Here is an 18,183-nt window from a genome sequence, read left to right as displayed (position 1 = left end):
AACCTACCAAGACTGAGAATCATAGGAGATTTACCTAATATATAGAAGCAAGCAAACAAACAAAAAGGCAGCCAAAGTGAAAAGACACAAAAAACAAGCCCCAAATGAAACAATAAGAGAAATCTCCAGAAAAAAAAAATAGCTAAATGAAATGGAGGCAAATAATTTACCACATATAGATTTTCAAAGCAAAAGTTATAAGGTTGCTCAAAAGCATGAAAAAAGCCCTGGCTGGTGTAGCTCAGTGGATTGAGCACGGGCCTGTGAACCACACAACCGTGGTTCGATTCCCAGTCAGGGCACGTGTCTGGGTTGCAGGCCAGTTCCCAGCAGGGGATACACCAGAAGCAACCATACACTGATATTTCTCTCCTTCTCTCCTTCCCTTCCCCTCTAAAGATGAAGAAATAAAATCTTTAAAATTTTTTTAAAAAGCATGAAAAAAGACAGAAACTTTTAAAAATTACCCATCAAAAATAAAGAACACAATAACTGAAATGAAGGATAAAATAGAAGGAATCAACAGTAGATTGGATGAAGCAGAGAAATGAATCAGAGATTTGAAAGACAAGGTAGAAAAATACACTGATTCAGAAGAGCAAAGAAAATTTTTTTAATGAGGATAGTTTAAGGGATCTCTGGGACAACATTAAGCATAAAAACATCTGCATCATAGGGGTGCCAGAAGAGAGGAGAAAGAGCAAGGGACTGAAAATCTATTTGAAGAAATAATGAACAAAACTTCCCTAACCTAATAAAGAAAAAAGTCTCACAAGTCCTGGAAGCACAGGGAGTAACTGGAAAAGTTGGATCCAAAGACACCCACATCAAGACACATCATAATTAAAATGGCAAAGGTTAAAGACAATGAGAATTTTAAAAACTGTAAGAGAAAGACAGTTTTAGGTTCCTTTTAAAGGTGATATCATATGGTATTTGTCTTTTATTGCCTGGTTTATTTCGCTTAGCATAATGCTTTCCAGTTCCATCCATGTTGTCACCTTTAACAGGTACCTAAACAATAAAACAAACAGACAAGCAAAATATAACCAAAGACACTGAAATAAAGAACAGGGTGACAGTGACCGGAGAGGAGAGGAGAGGGAATTTCAGGAGAAAAGGGAAAGGGTTTACAGGAACAAGTATAAAGGACACATGAACAAAAACTGGGGGGGGGGGTGGAAACGAGAGGGAGGTGGAGAGGGCTGGAGGGGGGGGGAGCTGGAATGGGAGTAAAAGAGAGAAAACTGTACATGAACAACAATTAAAAATTTTAAAAAAGAAAGACAGTTTTAGTTTCCTGTAAGATAGTTCCCTGTTATGGACTGCTATGCCTGGTTCTAGGAATTGTAACTCTACCCCCTGTGGCTAAGGATGAGTCAGTGGCCTCTGGAATGTGAACCGTAGGAGACAAAGTTTGTCTCTGGTAGCAAATGCTGCCTCAGTTTCCTCCCTGCCCCCAAAGCATAGTCGGAAGTCCTTGACGGGTAAGACCCTCAAAGGAGGGGCAACTTAGGCCAGACACGATCACTTGGGAGGCCATAATGGAAGGACTTGGGGGCCTGCAACAGAGAGCAATGGACTCTGGCCCTCCCAGCTTTGACATAGCCCAAGTCCCTATGTTCTCTGGGAGAGGTGATTCCTGCCTCTAATCCCCTTAAGCCTGAATACCTGATGGGGAAGGGTGCAGCTCCTTGCCTTGCTAGAGCATGTCCAGGGGAAAAATCTGGCATCACAAAGACTTCCTGATAAACCTGTGAAATCTGCTCTGCTAAGAGTGCTTTCATTCAGATGTTAAGGGTTTGAGCAGGAAACCCTAAAACTCTGTTCCTGACAGACTCTGACTCAGATTAAGCCCTCAAATTTCTTTGAAATGTCATCTACTGTTTGATCCTTGCCGCCCTGTATTCCTGTGTATTAATTACAACCCAATAAAAGCCCTTGGAGGAAGGAGCTCAACACCTTTTTCCACTGAGAAACTGGCCATTGCTCAGGGCCTTTTTCCTCTGGGAAACTGGACACTTCTCCTCCCCAAACAGATCACATCATGTCTCTGTCATATTTACTCATCTGTGGCACATGGGGAGACTTGTGAGGAAAGTCACCCCCACAGTTCCCATAAGACTTTAAGCTGATTTCTCAACAGAAATACTTCAGGCTAGAAGGAATTGGCATAAAGTATTCAAAGTGATGAAAAGCAAGGACCTAAACCAAGACTTTTACCAGCAAGCATATCTGTTACAATTCAAGGAGAAATAAAGAGCTTCCCCGACGAGAAAAAGCGAAAGGAGTACTTTATCACCAAATCAGTATTACAAGAGATGTTAAAGGGTCTTCTTTAAAAGGAAAACGAAAAAGAAAAAAAGGGGGGCATAGTTAAAAGAATAAAATGTCAATAAATATGTACCTGTCAATAATCACTTTAAATGCAAATGGTTTAAAAGCTCCAATAAAAAGACATAGGGTAGCTAAATAGATAAGAAAACAACATCCATATGTACACAGACTATAAGAAATAACCCTTAGAATGAAAGATACAAAAAACACTAAATGTAAAGGGTGGAAATATATTGTATACAAATTTAAATTTTAAGAAAAGGTGGGGTAGTAATACCTATATCTGACCAAATAAATTTTATTTTTTTTATTTTAGTATTTTTTATTTAACTCTTGTTCCAGTACAGTTTTATTTCTTGTATTCCCAGCCCTGTCCCCCCACCCAGTGCTCCCCACTTCCCTCCCATCTCTGCCTCCCACCTTAGTTATTGTCCATATGTCCTTTATACTTGTTCATGTGAGTCCTTCCCCTTTTCCCCTGTGATTCTCTCCCCTCTCCCCTCTGAACCCTGTCAGTACCTTCTGTATTTCAGTGTCTTTGGTTACATTTTGCTTGCTTGTTTGTTTTGTTGTTTAGCTTCCTGTTAAAGGTGAGATCATATGGTATTTGTCTTTCACTGCCTGGCTTGTTTCGCTCAGCATAATGCTTTCCAGTTCCATCCATGATGTTGCAAAGGGTAGGAGCTCCTTCTTCCTTTCTACAGCATAGAATTCCATTGTGTAAATGTACCATAGTTTTTTGATCCAGTCATTGACCGATGGGCATCTAGGTTGCTTCCAACTCTTGGCTATCGTAAATTGTGCTGCTATGAACATTGGGGTGCATATGTTCTTTTGGATTGGTGCTTCAGGATTCTTAGGATATACTCCTAGCAGTGGAATTGCTGGGTCAAAAGGCACATCCATTTTTAGTTTTCTTAGAAAATTCCATACTGATTTCCATAGTGGTTGTACCAGTCTGCAATCCCACCAACAGTGAACTAGGGTGCTCTTTCCCCCACAACCTCTCCAACACTTGTTGTTTGTTTCTTTGTTTATGGTAGCCATTCTGACTGGTGTTAAGTGGTATCTTATTGTGGTTTTGATTTGCATCTCTCTGATAGCTAGTGATATCGAGCATCTTTTCATGTGTCTCTGGATCCTCTGTATGTCCTCCTTGGAGAAATGTCTGTTCAAGTCTTTTGTCCATTTTTTAATTGGTTTGCTCATCTTCTTTGAGTGGAGTCGTGTGAGTTCCTTGTATATTTTGGACATTAAACCTTTGTCTGAGGTGTCATTGGCGAATATGTTTTCCCAAACAGTTGCTTCTCTTTTTATCTTGATACTGTTTTCCTTGGCCATGCAGAAGCTTTTAAGTTTGATGAGATCCCATTTGTTTATTCTTTCCTTTATGTCCCTTGCTCTAGGGAACATATCAGTAAAAATATTGCTGCGTGGGGTATCTGAGATTTTCCTGCCATGTTCTCCTCTAGGGTTTTAATGGTTTCCTGGCTTATATTTAAGTCTTTTATCCACCTTGAATTTATTTTGGTGTATGGTGTAAGTTGGTGCTCGAGTTTCATTTTTTTGCATGTAGCTGTCCAGTTCTCCCAACACCATTTGTTGAAGAGGCTATCTTTACTCCATTTTATGTTACTGCCCCCTTTGACCAAATAAATTTTAAAGTAAAGGCTATATAGTAAGAGACAAAAAAGGACACTGCATAATGAGAAAAAGAGAAATAAAAAAAGAGGGTATAACCCTTGTAAACATTTATACACCCAACATAGGAGCACCTAAATATGTAAAGCGAATCTTGACAGATACAAATGAAAAGATCGACAGTAATACAGTCATAGTAGGGGATTTTAAAACCTCACTCACATTAAGGGATAGATGTTCCAAATAGTAAATCAGTAAGGTGCCAACAGGCTTAAATGGCACACTTAATCAGAGATTTATTTAATTGATATCAACAGAGAATTTCACACCAAAGCAGCAGAATATACATTCTTTTTGAATACACATGGAACATTTTCTAGCTTAAAATGCATGTTAGGACAGAGAACAAATCTCAATAAATTTAAGAAGACTGAAATCACATCAAGGATCTTCTCTGACCATAATGTATGAAAATAGATATCAATCACCAAAAACTGGAAAATACATGAAGATCTGGAGGAAAAATAATGTGTTACTAAGCAATGAATGAGTTAAAATGAAATCAAGGAAGAAATCAAAAGATACCTTGAAACAGTAATAATTAGTAATTAATAGTAATAGTAATTGTAAAAATAATAAAGCACTTAGGAATAAATTTAACCAAGGAGGTAAAAGACTTTCGCTCAGTACACTATAGGGCACTTGAAAAAGAAATTGAGGAACATACAAATAAGTGGAAGCATATACTGTGTTCATGGATTGGAAGAATTAACATCATTAAAATCTCCATACTACCCAAAGCAATCTATAGATCAACACAATTCTTATTAAGATAACAATGACACACTTCACAGATCTAGAACACATATGCCAAAAAATTATATAGAAACAAAAAAACCCCTGAATAACCTCATCAATTTTGAGAAAGAAGAACAAAGTTGGAGGGACCACAATAATTGATATCAAACTATACAACAGTATAAGGCCACTGTTACAAAAAAAAAAAAAGAGTCTGGTACAGGCATAAGAACAGACACAGAGATCCATGGAACAGAATTGAGAGCCCATAAATAAACCCATGTCTCTATGGTCAATTCATATTTGACAAAAAAGGCAAGAGCATGCATTGTGATAAAGATAATTTCTTCAAGAAATGCTGTTGGGAACCTGGACTTGTACATGTAAAAAAAAATGAAATTAGACCACCATCATACACCATACTCCAGTATAAACTCAAAATGGATAAAATACTGAAGTAAAGGTATGATACCATATAAATCCTAGAGGAAAATATAGGCAGTAAAATTTCAGAGATCTCATGTAGCAGTATTTTTGCTGATATATTTCATAGGGCAAGGGACTGAAGGAAAAGTAAATAAATGGGACTACACCAAATTAAAAAAACGTCTGCATAGCAAAAGAAACCATCATCAAAATGAAAAGGGAACCAATTATATGGGAGAACATGTTTACCAACAGTAAATCAGACAAGGATTTAATCTCCAATATATATAAAGAACTAATACAGCCCTGGCTGGCATGGTTCAGAGGATTGAGCACTGGCCTGAGAACCAAAGAGATGCTGGTTGGATTTCATGTCCAGGCACATGCCTGGGTTGGAGACCAGGTCCCCAGTTGGGGGCATGCAAGAGGTAACCAATTAATGTTTCTTTTCTTCTCTTTCTCCTTCATTTCCCCTCTCTCTAAAAAGAAATAAATAACATGTCTTACAAAAAGAACTAACATGATCCAACAGCAGAAAGACATATAATTCAATTAAAAATGGGCAAAGAACCTGAACAGACACTTTTGCAAGGAGGGCATAGAGATGGCCCACAGACTTATGAAAAAAAATGCTCAATGTCACTAGCTTTCAGGGAGATACAAATTAAAACCACAGTGAAGTATCACCTTACACCTCCCAAAATGGCTGTCATTAATAAATGAAAAAACAACAAGTCCTGGCATGGATTTAGAGAAAAGGGAACCCTAATGCACTGCTGATGGGAATGCAGACTGGTGCAGCTACTGTGGAAAAAATATTGACTTTCCTCAAAAAACTAAAAGTGAAACTGCCTTTTAATCCAAGATTCCACTGTTGGGAATATACCCAATGAATCCTGAAACACCAATTCAAAAGAACTTATGTTCTCTAATGTTCATAGCAGTGCTATTTATGATAGCCAAGATTTGAAAACAGCCTAAGTGCCCGTCAGTAGATAAATGGATAAAAAACTGGTACAGCCCTGGCTTGTGTGGCTCAGTGGATTGAGTGCCAGCCTGTGAACCAAAATGCCCCTCATTCAAATCCCAGTCAGGATGCATGCCTGGGTTGCAGGCCAGGTCCCCAGTACAGGGTGTGTGACAGGAAACCATACATTGATGTCTATCTCCCTCTCCTTCTCCCTCCCCTCCCCTCTTTCTAAAAATAAACAAATAAACTATTTTTTAAATCAGGTTGAAAAAAACTGTGGTATATCTACACAGTGAAAGACTATGCAACAGAAAGGAATTCTTACCTTTTGCAAAAGAATAGACGTAAATGTAGACCAATATGCTAAGTGAAAGAAGGCAGTCAGTGAAAGTCAAATACCATATGATCTCACTTATAAGAGGAATCTAATAAACAAAATAAATTAATGAGACATGGAATCAGAGAATAGAATGACAGCTGTAAGGGCAGAGGGGTGAGGTGGGGAGTGATTGAAAAAAGATGAAGGGATTAGTCAAAGAACATGTATGAAGTACCCATGGACATGGAAAACAGTGAGGGAACTGATTATGGAAGGGGATGGTGGGCTGGGTGGAGGGGGGCAAGAAGAAAAAGTGGAAACACAGTAATAGCATAAACAATAAATATAAAAAATAATAAAAAAGATATCTTGAAGCAAATGAAAAGGAAAACACAGAAACAACAAATATTGGACTCTGTGAAAGCAATCCAAAAGGGAAATTCATGGCATTACAGTACCTTTGAGAAACAAGAAAAATCTCAAATAATCAATCTAACTTTACACTAAAAGAAATAAGAAAAAGAGCAACAAACAAAGCCCGAAGTGAGTAGAAGAAAGGAAATAATAAAGATCACAGGAGAAATAAACAAGATAGAGTCTAAAAACAATACAAAGAATCAATGAAACCAAGAGCTGGTTCTCTGAAAAGATAAACAAGATTGACAAACCTTTAACCAGACTTATCAAGAAAAAAAAAAACAGAGAGGAAGCAAATAAATAAAATCATAAATGAAAGAAGTAACAAATGACATCATAGAAATATAAGAGATTGTTAAAAATATATTATGAGGAACTGTGTGTCAACATGTTGGACAATTTGAACAAAAGGGATAAATTCTTAGAAGCATACAAACTTCCCAGACTGAAACAGGAAGAATCAGAGAATCTAGACAGACAGATAACAACTAGTGAAACAGAAGCAGTAATAATAAGAAGAAAAAAAATTTGCAACGTACAAAAGTTTTGGACTGGATGGCTTCATAAGTGAATTGTACCAAACATTTAAAGGAAAACTAACTACTCTTTTCAAACTATTCCAAAAATTTCAAGAGGAGGAAAGACTCCAAAGCTAATTTTTCAAAGACAGATTTATTCTAATTCCAAAACCAGATAAAGACACTACAAAGAATATTACAAGCCAATATCCCTGATGAACATAGATGCAAAAAATCCTCAAGAAAATATTAGTGAACTGGAACCAGGAATACATTAAAAAGATCATACACCATTACCAAGTGGGATTTTTTCTGGGGATGGAAGGTTGGTATAATATCTGCAAATCAATAAATGTAATACACCACATAAACAAAATGAAGGGTAAAAACCACATGATCATATAAATAGATACAGAAAAAACATTTGATAATACCAAGTACCCACTTAAGAAAAAAACTCAGCACAGTGGGCATAGAGGTAACATATCTCAATGTAAAAAAGGCCTTTTAAGACAAACACACAGCCAGCATTATACTCAAGAGGAAAAATTTACAAATGTTTCCCTTCAGATCAGGAATAAGACAGGGATATCTGCTTTCAACACTCTAATTCAACATTGTACTAGAAGTCATAGCCACAGCAATCAGACAAGAAGAAGTAAAAGTCATTCAATTTTGAAAAAAAGAAGTAAAACTGCCATTATTTGCAGATGACATAATACTATATATAGAGAACCATAAAGATTCCATAAAACAATTACTAGAACTGATAAATTCAGGAAAGTAGCAGGATGGGAAACAGATATCCATAAATCAGTTTCATTTTTATATACCAATAATGAACTATCAGAATGGAAAAATGAGAAAACAATCCCATTTATAATTGTATCAAAAAATAAAATTCTACCCTGGCTGGTGTGGCTCAGTGAATTGAGTGCTGGCCTGTGAACCAAATGGTCACCAGTTCAATTCTCAATCTAGGGCACATGTTTGGGTTGCAGGCCAGGTCCCCAATAGAGGGTGCATGAAAAGGCAACCATACATTGATGTTTCTTTCCCTCCCTTCGTCTCTCTAAAAATAAATAAATTAAATTAAAAAGAGAAAATACCTAGGAATAAATTTAACCAAGGTTGTAAAAGACCTGTTCTCAAAAAATTATAGGACACTGAAGAAAGAAATTGAAGAAGATACAAATAAGTGGAAGCATATACCATGTTCATGTATAGGAAGAGTTCACATCATTTAAATGTCCATACTGGGGAAAAAAGAAGGCGGTGAAGTAGGTGTGAATGGAGCCCATTTCTCCCTGTGCCCAGTTGGAACATCTAGCCAATCTTCTGAGGAGCAGAGTGAACAGGCAATAGAATCCCAGCTTATATGAAATCTAGAGGCCAAAAATTGTAGATGGCATTGAAAAACAGATGGTGAGGAGATTGTGCTGGGATGGTAAGGTCCCTGGAATCTGTGCAGGGACCTAGGCCACTGTGGCCCCTGGTCCAGCACCTGTTCCATAGATATATCACTAGCTCCCTCTTCTACTGGAATAGGCAGGGCAGCCCAGCACCAGGATGGACCTGGATCCTGGAAGTCACTGGGGGGAATAGAGATGAAGTGGAAGACACACAGAGGCTGTATACATCCCTTGGGACTGTGGATGCTGGCTAGGTCATTACCATAGAAACTGGGGTGCCAGGCAACACCTGGAGAAGGGAGAAGAGTTGGACTGTGGTGTACCCTGACCTGGATAGTCTCTAGACTGATTAGAAAGTTGGGCTGTGTAAAAAGCTGTGTGCTTGGTAAGAACAGTAGGCAGCTGCTTTGTAAGGAACTTGGGAGCAGAGACTGGCTAGCCTCCAGGATGATTCGAGCTGCATGCCCACAGGCTGAGTGGCTCATTTGAGCTTGTAAGCTCACAGAGGAACTGGGCCAGAGGACAGGAAACTTAATATTGCCACCCAGACCTGGTCCCCATCCTCTGAAAACCATAGGAAGGGACAAAAGCAAAGCCCAGTTCCCCTCTTCCTGTGGCATCCAGGAAGACCAGCAGAAGTCATTCAATGGGATTAAAGTCAGTAGGCGGCTTATTTTTTGTTTCCTCTCTCTTTTTTTCCTTTTTTCTTTCTTCCAAATGAGACAATAAAACATGGAGTTATGAAAAGTCCAGAGACGGATCCCAAGAAGAAGCACCAAGCTAACTCCAAAGATCGAGAAACTGAGACAAATGTCACTTTGCCACCCCATAGAACTGGCATTTTATTATTTATGTGTATTATTATTATTTAATTATTCTTACTACTTTTATTTTATTAGTATTATTTTATTTCTCTTACTTATATTTAGTTTACTTTGTTTTAGTTCTCCATTTAATTGCATTGTTTGAATGGTTTTCCTTGTTCTCTCTTTATTATATTTTAACTAATCTTGATTGTGTACTTTCTGTTCTGGTTATCCAAATGATATACTTCCTGTCATATGATTGTTTTTCCAGTATTATTGTAAATAATTGTTGTTCTACATAATTGTAAATACTACATAGCCACCCTTCAGGATCTTAGCCCACCTCACTTTAACCCTGAGCACTAGTATTGTTGTTGTTAACTCTATTCTCTCACACTACATCTACTTTCTATACATTAATCTCACTATATCTCATCATCTAACCTTGCACGAGCACTCTGTTTTCTGGATTCAGCTCACAATCATCTTCCCTTCTAACAAGAGCCTTATCTCTCTATTACCTTTCATAAAAAGTGGCTAGTTGGGGGAAATATTACAGTTAATGTCATACTTATCCAAATAATCACATATCTCTTCTCCACTTGCTGGTACTTTAAATCCCATAGAATACTCTTCTTCTGTCATAATCCATTTTGCCTACCCCCTACTACTGATCACATACAAGAATGGGTGGGAGCTGTAAACATCAGTATACCTGCTAGAGGAGAGAACTCACTAACAAAGGAACCACCAAAAGATAAAAACCAAGTACAACAAGAGAGGCCAAGCAAACAAAAGAAAGGGCAACCCTAGAGTGTCCAGACAAAGAGATCAAAGACACCATACCACTGAATTCCTACCATAGAATTCCTACCATAGAAGTTTACCCTACAAAGACAGATAGCAAAGGGAAACAACAGAAAGCTCAGAAACAAACAAAAAGAGTCACCTAAAATGGGCAGACAAAAAAAGAACATGTAATCAAAAGCAATGGAAGACAGCCCACTAAAAGAGCTAAATGAAATGGACGTAACTAAACTATCAGATATAGAATTCAAAATACTGGTTATAAAGATGTTCAAGGAAATTATGGACAACTGCAAGGAACTGAGTGAGAATTACAACAGTATGAAAAAGGAAATAGAAACTATAAACAAAACCAGGATTAAATGAACAATAAAATCTCGGAAATAAAAACATATTAGAAGGAATTACAAGCAGGCTGGATTGAAGCAGAGGATCAAATCAGTGAGCTAGAGGACAAGGTAGAAAAAACACCCAGAGAAAGCAAGGAAACAAAAGAGACTCCGAAAGAATGAAGAGGTGTTAAGAGAATTGCAGGACAACATGAAATGTAATAATATTGGTATAATAGGGATACCAGAAGGAGAAGAAGAAGAGCAAGGGATAGAAAACCTGTTTGAAAAGCTAATGATAGAAAACTTCCCTAATTTGATGAGAGAAATAGTCACATACATCGAGGAAACACAGGTAGTCTCAAACAAGAGGAATCCAAAGAGCCCCACTTCAAGACACATCATCATTAAAATGGCAAAACTCCAATACAAAGAGAGAATCTTAAATGTAGCAAGGGAGAAACAGGAGGTAACATACGATGGAACCCCCATAAGACTAGCAGCTGACTTCTAAATGGAAATATTCCAAGCCAAAAGAGAATGGCAATACTCCAAGTAATGAAAACTGGAGGCCTGCAACCAAAACTACTTTATCCAGCAAGGCTCTCAATTAAAATAGAAGACCAAATAAGGAGTTTCACAAGCAAAACAAAACCTCAAAGAATACTCCTCCTCCAAACCAGCTTTGCAAGAGATGCTACAGGGTCTGCTTTCATAAAAGGGAAAAGAAAACAGTGAGAGAAGGAGGAACACAGGTACAAAAAATGGCAATGAATAAGTATCCATTGATAATAACCTTACCTGTAAATGGATTAAATGCTCCAATCAAATGACATACAATAGCTGAATGAATAAGAAATCATGACCCACAAATATGCTGCTTACAAGAGACCCACCTCAGAACAAAAGACCTTCATAGAATGAAAGTCAAGGGCTGGAAACAAATATTCCAAGCAAATGGACAGAAAAAAAAGTCAGGGTAGCATTATTCATACCACACAAAATAGACTTCAAAACAAGGGCCATAAAAAGAGACCCAGAAGGTCACTTCATAATACTCAAGGGAAGAATTCACCAAGAAGACATAAATATTGTAAATATGTATGCACATAGGAGCACCCAAACACATTAAAAAATTTTGGAGGACTTCAAGAAAGATATTGACAGCAACAGACTTATAGTAGGGGATTTCAACATCCTGGTATCAAAATGGACAGATCTTCCAAACAAAATATCAACAAAGATATTGTGGCATTGAACAATGTCCTAAATGAAATAGACTTGACTGATATATATAGAACCCTTCATCCTAAAGAAGCAAAATATATACTCTTTTCAAATGTACATGAAACAGTTTCAAAGATAGACCACATGATAGGACACAAAACAAGCCTCAACAAAGTCAACAAAATAGAAATCATATCAAGCATTTCTCCAACCACCGCAGACTGAAACTAGAAACCAACCTCAAGGAAAAAAATCAAAAAACACTCAAACTCATGGCGATTGAATAGTATGCTATTAAATAATAAATGGGTCAAGTATGAGATCAAGGAAGAAATCAAAACTTTCTGGAAACAAATTAAAATGAACTCACAACAGCCCTGGCTGGTGTAGCTCAGTGGATTGAGTGCGGGCCTGCAAACCACACAATCATGGTTCGATTCCCAGTCAGGGCAGATGCCTGGTTTGCAGGCCAGTTCCCAGCAGGGGACTCATGAAAGGCAACCATAGATTGATATTTCTTTCCCTCTCTCCTCCCCTTCCCCTCTAAAGATAAATAAATGTTTAAAAAATAAAATAAAATGAACTCACAACAATCCAAAACTTATGGGACACAGTGAAGGCAGTCCTCAGAGGGAATTTCTTAGTGATACAGGCCTACCTAAAAAAGGAACATTTCAAATACACAACCTAATTCCACACCTACAAGAACTTGAGGAACAACAACAAAGACAGCCCAAGGCAAGTAGAAGGGAATAAATAACCAAGATCAGACCAGAATTAAATGACATAGAGACTAGAAGCACAATTCTAAGAGTCAATAAATCCAGGAGCTGGTTCTTTGAAAAGATAAACAAAATTGGCAAGCCTTTAAGCACTCATCAAGAAAAGAAGAGAGGACCCAAATAAACACAATCAGAAATGAAAGAAGAGAGGTTACAACTGACACCACAGAAATACAAAGGATTGTAAGAAATTACTATGAAGAACTGTATGCCAAGGAATTTGAAAATCTAGGTACAATGGACAAATTTCTAGAAAAATATCATATTCCAAAGCCGAAAGAAGAAGAAGCACAAAGCCTGAACAGACCAATAACAGCTGACAAAATTGAAGTAGTAACTTAAAAACTCCCAAAACACAAAAGCCCTGGACTGAACAGTTTCACAGGGGAATTCTACAAAGCATTTATGGAAGAGCTAACCCCTACCCTCCACAGACTATTCCAAAAAATCCAAGAAGATGAAGACTCCCAAACTCTTTTTATGAAGCCATCATCATCCTAATTCCAAAACCAAATAAAGACACAACAAAGAAAGAAAACTTCAGGCCAATATCACTGATGAATGTATACACTTATATCCTCAACAAAATATTGGCAAAGTGCATCCAGCAATACACTAAAAAGTTCATACACCATGACCAAGTGGGATCTACCCTAGGGATGCAAGGATGGTACAATATTCGGAAATCAATAAACATAATACATCACATAAACAAAATCAAAGACAAAAATCACATGATCATATCAATAGATGCAGAAAAAGCACTTAATAAGGTACAGAACCCATTTATGATTAAAACTCTCAGCAAAGTGGAAATAGAGGGATCATTCCTCAACCTAATAAAGGCCATATAGGAGAGACCTACAGCCAACATCATCCTCAGTGGGCAAAAAGTAAAACTTTCCCACTAAGATCAGGAACAAGACAAGGTTGTCCACTTTCACCACCTCTATTCAATATAGTATTGGAAGTCCTAGCCACAGTAATCAGACAAGAAAAGGAAATAAAAGGCATACAAATTGGGAAGGAGGAAGCAAAACTGTCATTGTTTGCAGATGACATGATAGTGTACATAGAAAATCCTACAGACTCCACCAAAAAACTACTTGAACTTAATAAATGTATTTGGAAAAACAGCAGTATACAAATTCAATATTCAGAAATCAAAGGCCCCTTTTAAAGTATTTTTACTGATTATGCTATTGCAGTTTTCCCAATTTTTCCCCTTTATCCCCCCTTTGTTCTGCACATCCCAACTCTCCAGCATTCCTCCCCTTAATTCATGTCCATGGGGTGTACATATAAGTTCTTTGACTTCCCTCTTTCTGATACCATTTTTATCTCTCCCTGTCTATTTTATGCCTACTAATTATGCTTCTTCTTTCCTGAATCTTTCCCCCTCTGTTCCTCCCTTCTCCCTCCCCACTGAAATCCCTCCATGTGATGTCCATTTCTCTCATTCTGTTTCTGTTATTGTTGTTAGCTGCTTTGTTTTTGTTTTCATTGTTTTTCTTTTCTTTTAGGTTCATTTGTTGATAGTTGTGAGTGTGTTGTCATTTTATTGTTCATATTTTTTATCTTCTTTTTCTTAGATTACTCCCTTTAACATTTCATACAGTAATGGCCTGATGATGATGAACTTCTTTAACTTGACCTTATCTGGGAAGCACTTTATCTGTCCTTCCATTCTAAATAAAAGCTTTGCTAGATAGAGGAATCTTGGATGTAGGTCCTTGCCTTTCATGACTTCAAATATTTCTTTCCAGTCACTTCTAGCCTGCAAGTTTTATTTTGAGAAATAAGCTGATAGTCTTATGGGTACTCCTTTGTAAGTAACTCTCCCCCTTCCTCTTCCTGCTTTTAAGATACTCTCTCTATGTTTAATGTTGCGTAACTTAATGATGATGTGCCTTGGTGTGTTCTTCTTTGGTTGCAACTTCTTTGGGACTCTCTGGGCTTTCTGGACTTCCTGGAAGTCTATTTCCTTCACCAGATTAAGGAAGTTTCCTTCATTATTTTTTCAAATAAGTTTTCAATTTCTTGCTGTTGTTCTTCTCCTTCTAGAACCCGTATAATTCAAATATGGGACTGTTTCAGGTTGTCTCAGATGTTCCTAAGTCTCTCTTAATTTTTTTGAATTATTATTTCTTCATTCTGTTTCAGTTGGATATTTATTTTTCTCTTTTGTTCCAAATCATTGCTTTGAGTCCTGGTTTCCTTCCTAACATTCTTGGTTCCCTGAATATTTTCCTTTATTTCATTTTGGGTATCTTTCATTTGTTCTTTCATATTTTGACCAAGCTCAATCAGTTATGTCAGCATTTTGGTTGTTGAGAACCACTCTGCCTGGTTTCAGGAGTTGTCACTGCCCCTCATGGATAAGGCTGAGTGAGCCACTAAGGAGACAAAGCTTATCTCCCTGGCAGCAATGCTGGTTCTGCTTCATCCCCTGCCCCAAATGCTTGGTCAGTTAGTCAGAGATGGGTAAGACTCCTCAGAGGAGGGGCAACCTAAGCCAGACATGATCACTTGGGAGGCCATCAAGGAAGGACTCAGGGGGCTGAAACAAAGAGGGAATGATGTACCCTCACTGCCCCCTGGCTATTCTGACATAACCTGAGTCCCCATTTCTATCTTAGAGAAGCGCTTCCTAGCTCTAATCCACTTAAGCCTAAAAACCTATGTTGGGGAAGGCAGTGCAGCCCCTTGCCAGCTAGAGCAAGTTCTGGGTGATCGGGCATTAAGAAAGAATTCACAAAGTCCTGTGAAGCCTACTTTGCTAAGAGTGCTTTCATTCATATGATAAGGGTCCAAGCAGGAAATGTGTCTCCCAAAGTTTTTGCAACCCCCTTACCTGACAGACACTGACTCATAGTAAGCCCTCATATTTCTTTGAAATGTTATCTACTGTTTGATCCTTGCTGCCCTGTATTCCTGTGTATTGGAACCCAATAAAAGGCCCTGGAAGAGGATGCTAGAGGCCTTTTTCTCCTCAGAGAAAGGAGAAACTGGCCGCTGCTGGCCTTTTTTCCCTGAGAAACTGGCCACCAGCCCATGGCCTTTTCCCTCTGGGAAAATGGCCACTTATTCTCCCTAAGCAGATCACAGCATGTCTCGGCCATAGTCACTTTCACCGTGACACCCGGGGGGACTTGCGAGAGAACTTGCCCCCACATTATGCTAAATGAAATAAGCCAGTCAGGGAAAGAAATGTGCCATATGATTTCACTCATATGTAGAATCTAATGAACAAACTAAACTAACAAGCAAAATAGAAACAGACTCATAGACACAGAGAAACAACTGTCAGCTGTTAGACGTGAGCAGGGTGGGAGGCTGTTTAAAAAGGTGAAGGGATTAAGCAAATAAACTAACTAACTAACTAACTAACTAACTCAAGATGCGCCCCCCCCCCACCAACACACACAAAGAATCTATACAGTTCCTCTGAAGAAATCACAAATATTTCTGTTACATACCTCAACCTGCTGGCAGATCTGTATTAGCTTGGCCATTTGATTTTCTAGTTCACTGTTTCGCTTAACCAGGTTGGTGAGGTTCATCTCCAGAGTTTGCTGTCATTGCAGAGTATGAAGCAAGAGAAAAAGGATAAGAGGAAAAAAAGAACATACATTCAATGAGTTTGTGAACCAGTACCATGTAGAGATCAGTCAGTTGGCACATACATTATTTCAAAGATTAATTGATCCCGTACTATAGGCTTAAGCACTCTTCTTGGTGCCACTTAATAAAAAGTAGACATTCATGACTTTGTGGATGTAGGGCTTTAATGACATTAAAATAATTTAATGTTTTCTGTAATATTTTCAACTTTTAAAGTATGCCATAGTCAATATTTCATTTTGCCCACATAGTAAATCCAGTGACATAGGGAGAACATACATTATTTTCTTTTACAGATGAGTAGACTAAGAAAACTATATTTATTGAATAATTACTACTTGTCAGACACTATGCTAGACATTTTCATATATATCATTGAAAAATCATAACAGCACATGAAGCAGGATATGTTAACAATTTGCAGATGAGAAAATTGAGCTTCAGAGTTGGGATAAAGTGTTTTACACAGTCATGTAATTAGTATATGGCAAAGCTAAGGCTGGAATCCAGGACCCCAGCCTTCATTCACAGCTTTGCTCCAGTATTACATGATTTTTGTGGTTAGTTTGTGTTGTTATTGTTGTTGCTATTGATGACATTTTATATTTATCAGTGGATTTGTTCAGGAAAAATGGTATTTTAAGTTTGGTATCCATCAAATTTTTGCATCATATCTCAATTTCCCTTCTTTGGCACTAACAAATAGCCCATGGAGATGCTGGACTTCCAAACACAAAGCCTGACAGTATAAAGCTAGGACATCCATTGCTTATTGCTATATGGATCCTTTTAGGGACACATTAGAAACACTTTAGAAATCTTTAATAAACATAGTTCAACAGTACTCATAACTCTTAGTACATTTTCAGTTGAGCAAGCTACTCTCTCCCATTTCTTATGTAAAAAATACATAATGTTATTCGCTCTAGATTGATAAGTTTTTTATTCTATCCCATTTCCAAGTCTTCGACTCTGGTGGCTGCTTCCACCCCCAAGGACCTGCCTCCACATCCATTTCTCTCTCCCTCACCATCCCAGCACCCCCACAAAACCTGTTCCAAATGGAATATCCCAACTTCCTGGCTCTTATTCTGTTAACATTCTTTCCCTCGGTCATGTTAATTGCTTCATTGCTGTCTACATAGGTTTTTTAAACCTATTTTCTTTTTCTTTTCTTTTTTTAAAAGATTTTATTTATTTACCTTTAGAAAGGAAGGGAAAGAGAGAGAAAGAGAGAAATATCAATGGATGGTTGCCTCTTGTGAGTCCCCCACTGGGAACTGGCCTGCAAACCAGGCATGTGCCCTGACTTGGAATCAAACCGTGATCATGTGGCTCGCAGGCCCGCACTCAATCCACTGAGCTACACCAGCTAGGTGTCTACATAGTTTTTATGGTTTGTATTGTAGTTGTTCAGAGTTCATGTTTTCAGTGGGGAAGGGGGTTGGCAAGGAGAAGTTGGGGAGGGAAAAAGGACTCTCGTACTCGGCCTTTTGTCTACTAAGTAGCTGTTTCTCTTTAGTATACTTGGCACTGTCCCATGAATCAATCCCAAAGGATGTAATCCCCTGGGTATGTGTATTTCTAGAACAGGAAGTTTGATTTCACTTGTTCTCAAACCAAATTATGAGAACCAGCTTAATTTTTGTTCCTTTTTTGCCAGATCCCTCGTGGATTTTTGGCTTTGTTACCATGGAAGTAAATTTTCACAATTTATTCCATTTTTTTTTTTTTGGCTAGGGCACAGTGTCTCCCCTGGTCTTCTTCAAC

General features: G+C 37.9%; 1 protein-coding gene across 3 annotated transcripts in view; it reads right to left on the bottom strand.

Annotated features, from left to right (window-relative positions):
* The window catches only part of MID2 (midline 2), a 127,895-nt gene that overhangs the window by 97,506 nt on the left and 12,206 nt on the right, over positions 1-18,183 (bottom strand). For all 3 annotated transcript variants that reach the window (XM_037065840.1, XM_037065841.1, XM_037065842.1), the window contains exon 2: positions 16,269-16,364. In XM_037065840.1, coding sequence (XP_036921735.1) covers positions 16,269-16,364 — 96 coding nt within the window. The remainder of the gene's footprint in view (positions 1-16,268; positions 16,365-18,183) is intronic.

Source organism: Sturnira hondurensis, unplaced genomic scaffold (genome assembly GCF_014824575.4).
Source record: "Sturnira hondurensis isolate 20B ecotype Veracruz unplaced genomic scaffold, ASM1482457v3 Scaffold0016187, whole genome shotgun sequence".
Taxonomy (NCBI): Eukaryota; Metazoa; Chordata; class Mammalia; order Chiroptera; family Phyllostomidae; genus Sturnira; species Sturnira hondurensis.
The sequence above is the reverse complement of the archived record's forward strand: the minus strand, read 5'-3'. Positions and strand labels throughout refer to the sequence as shown.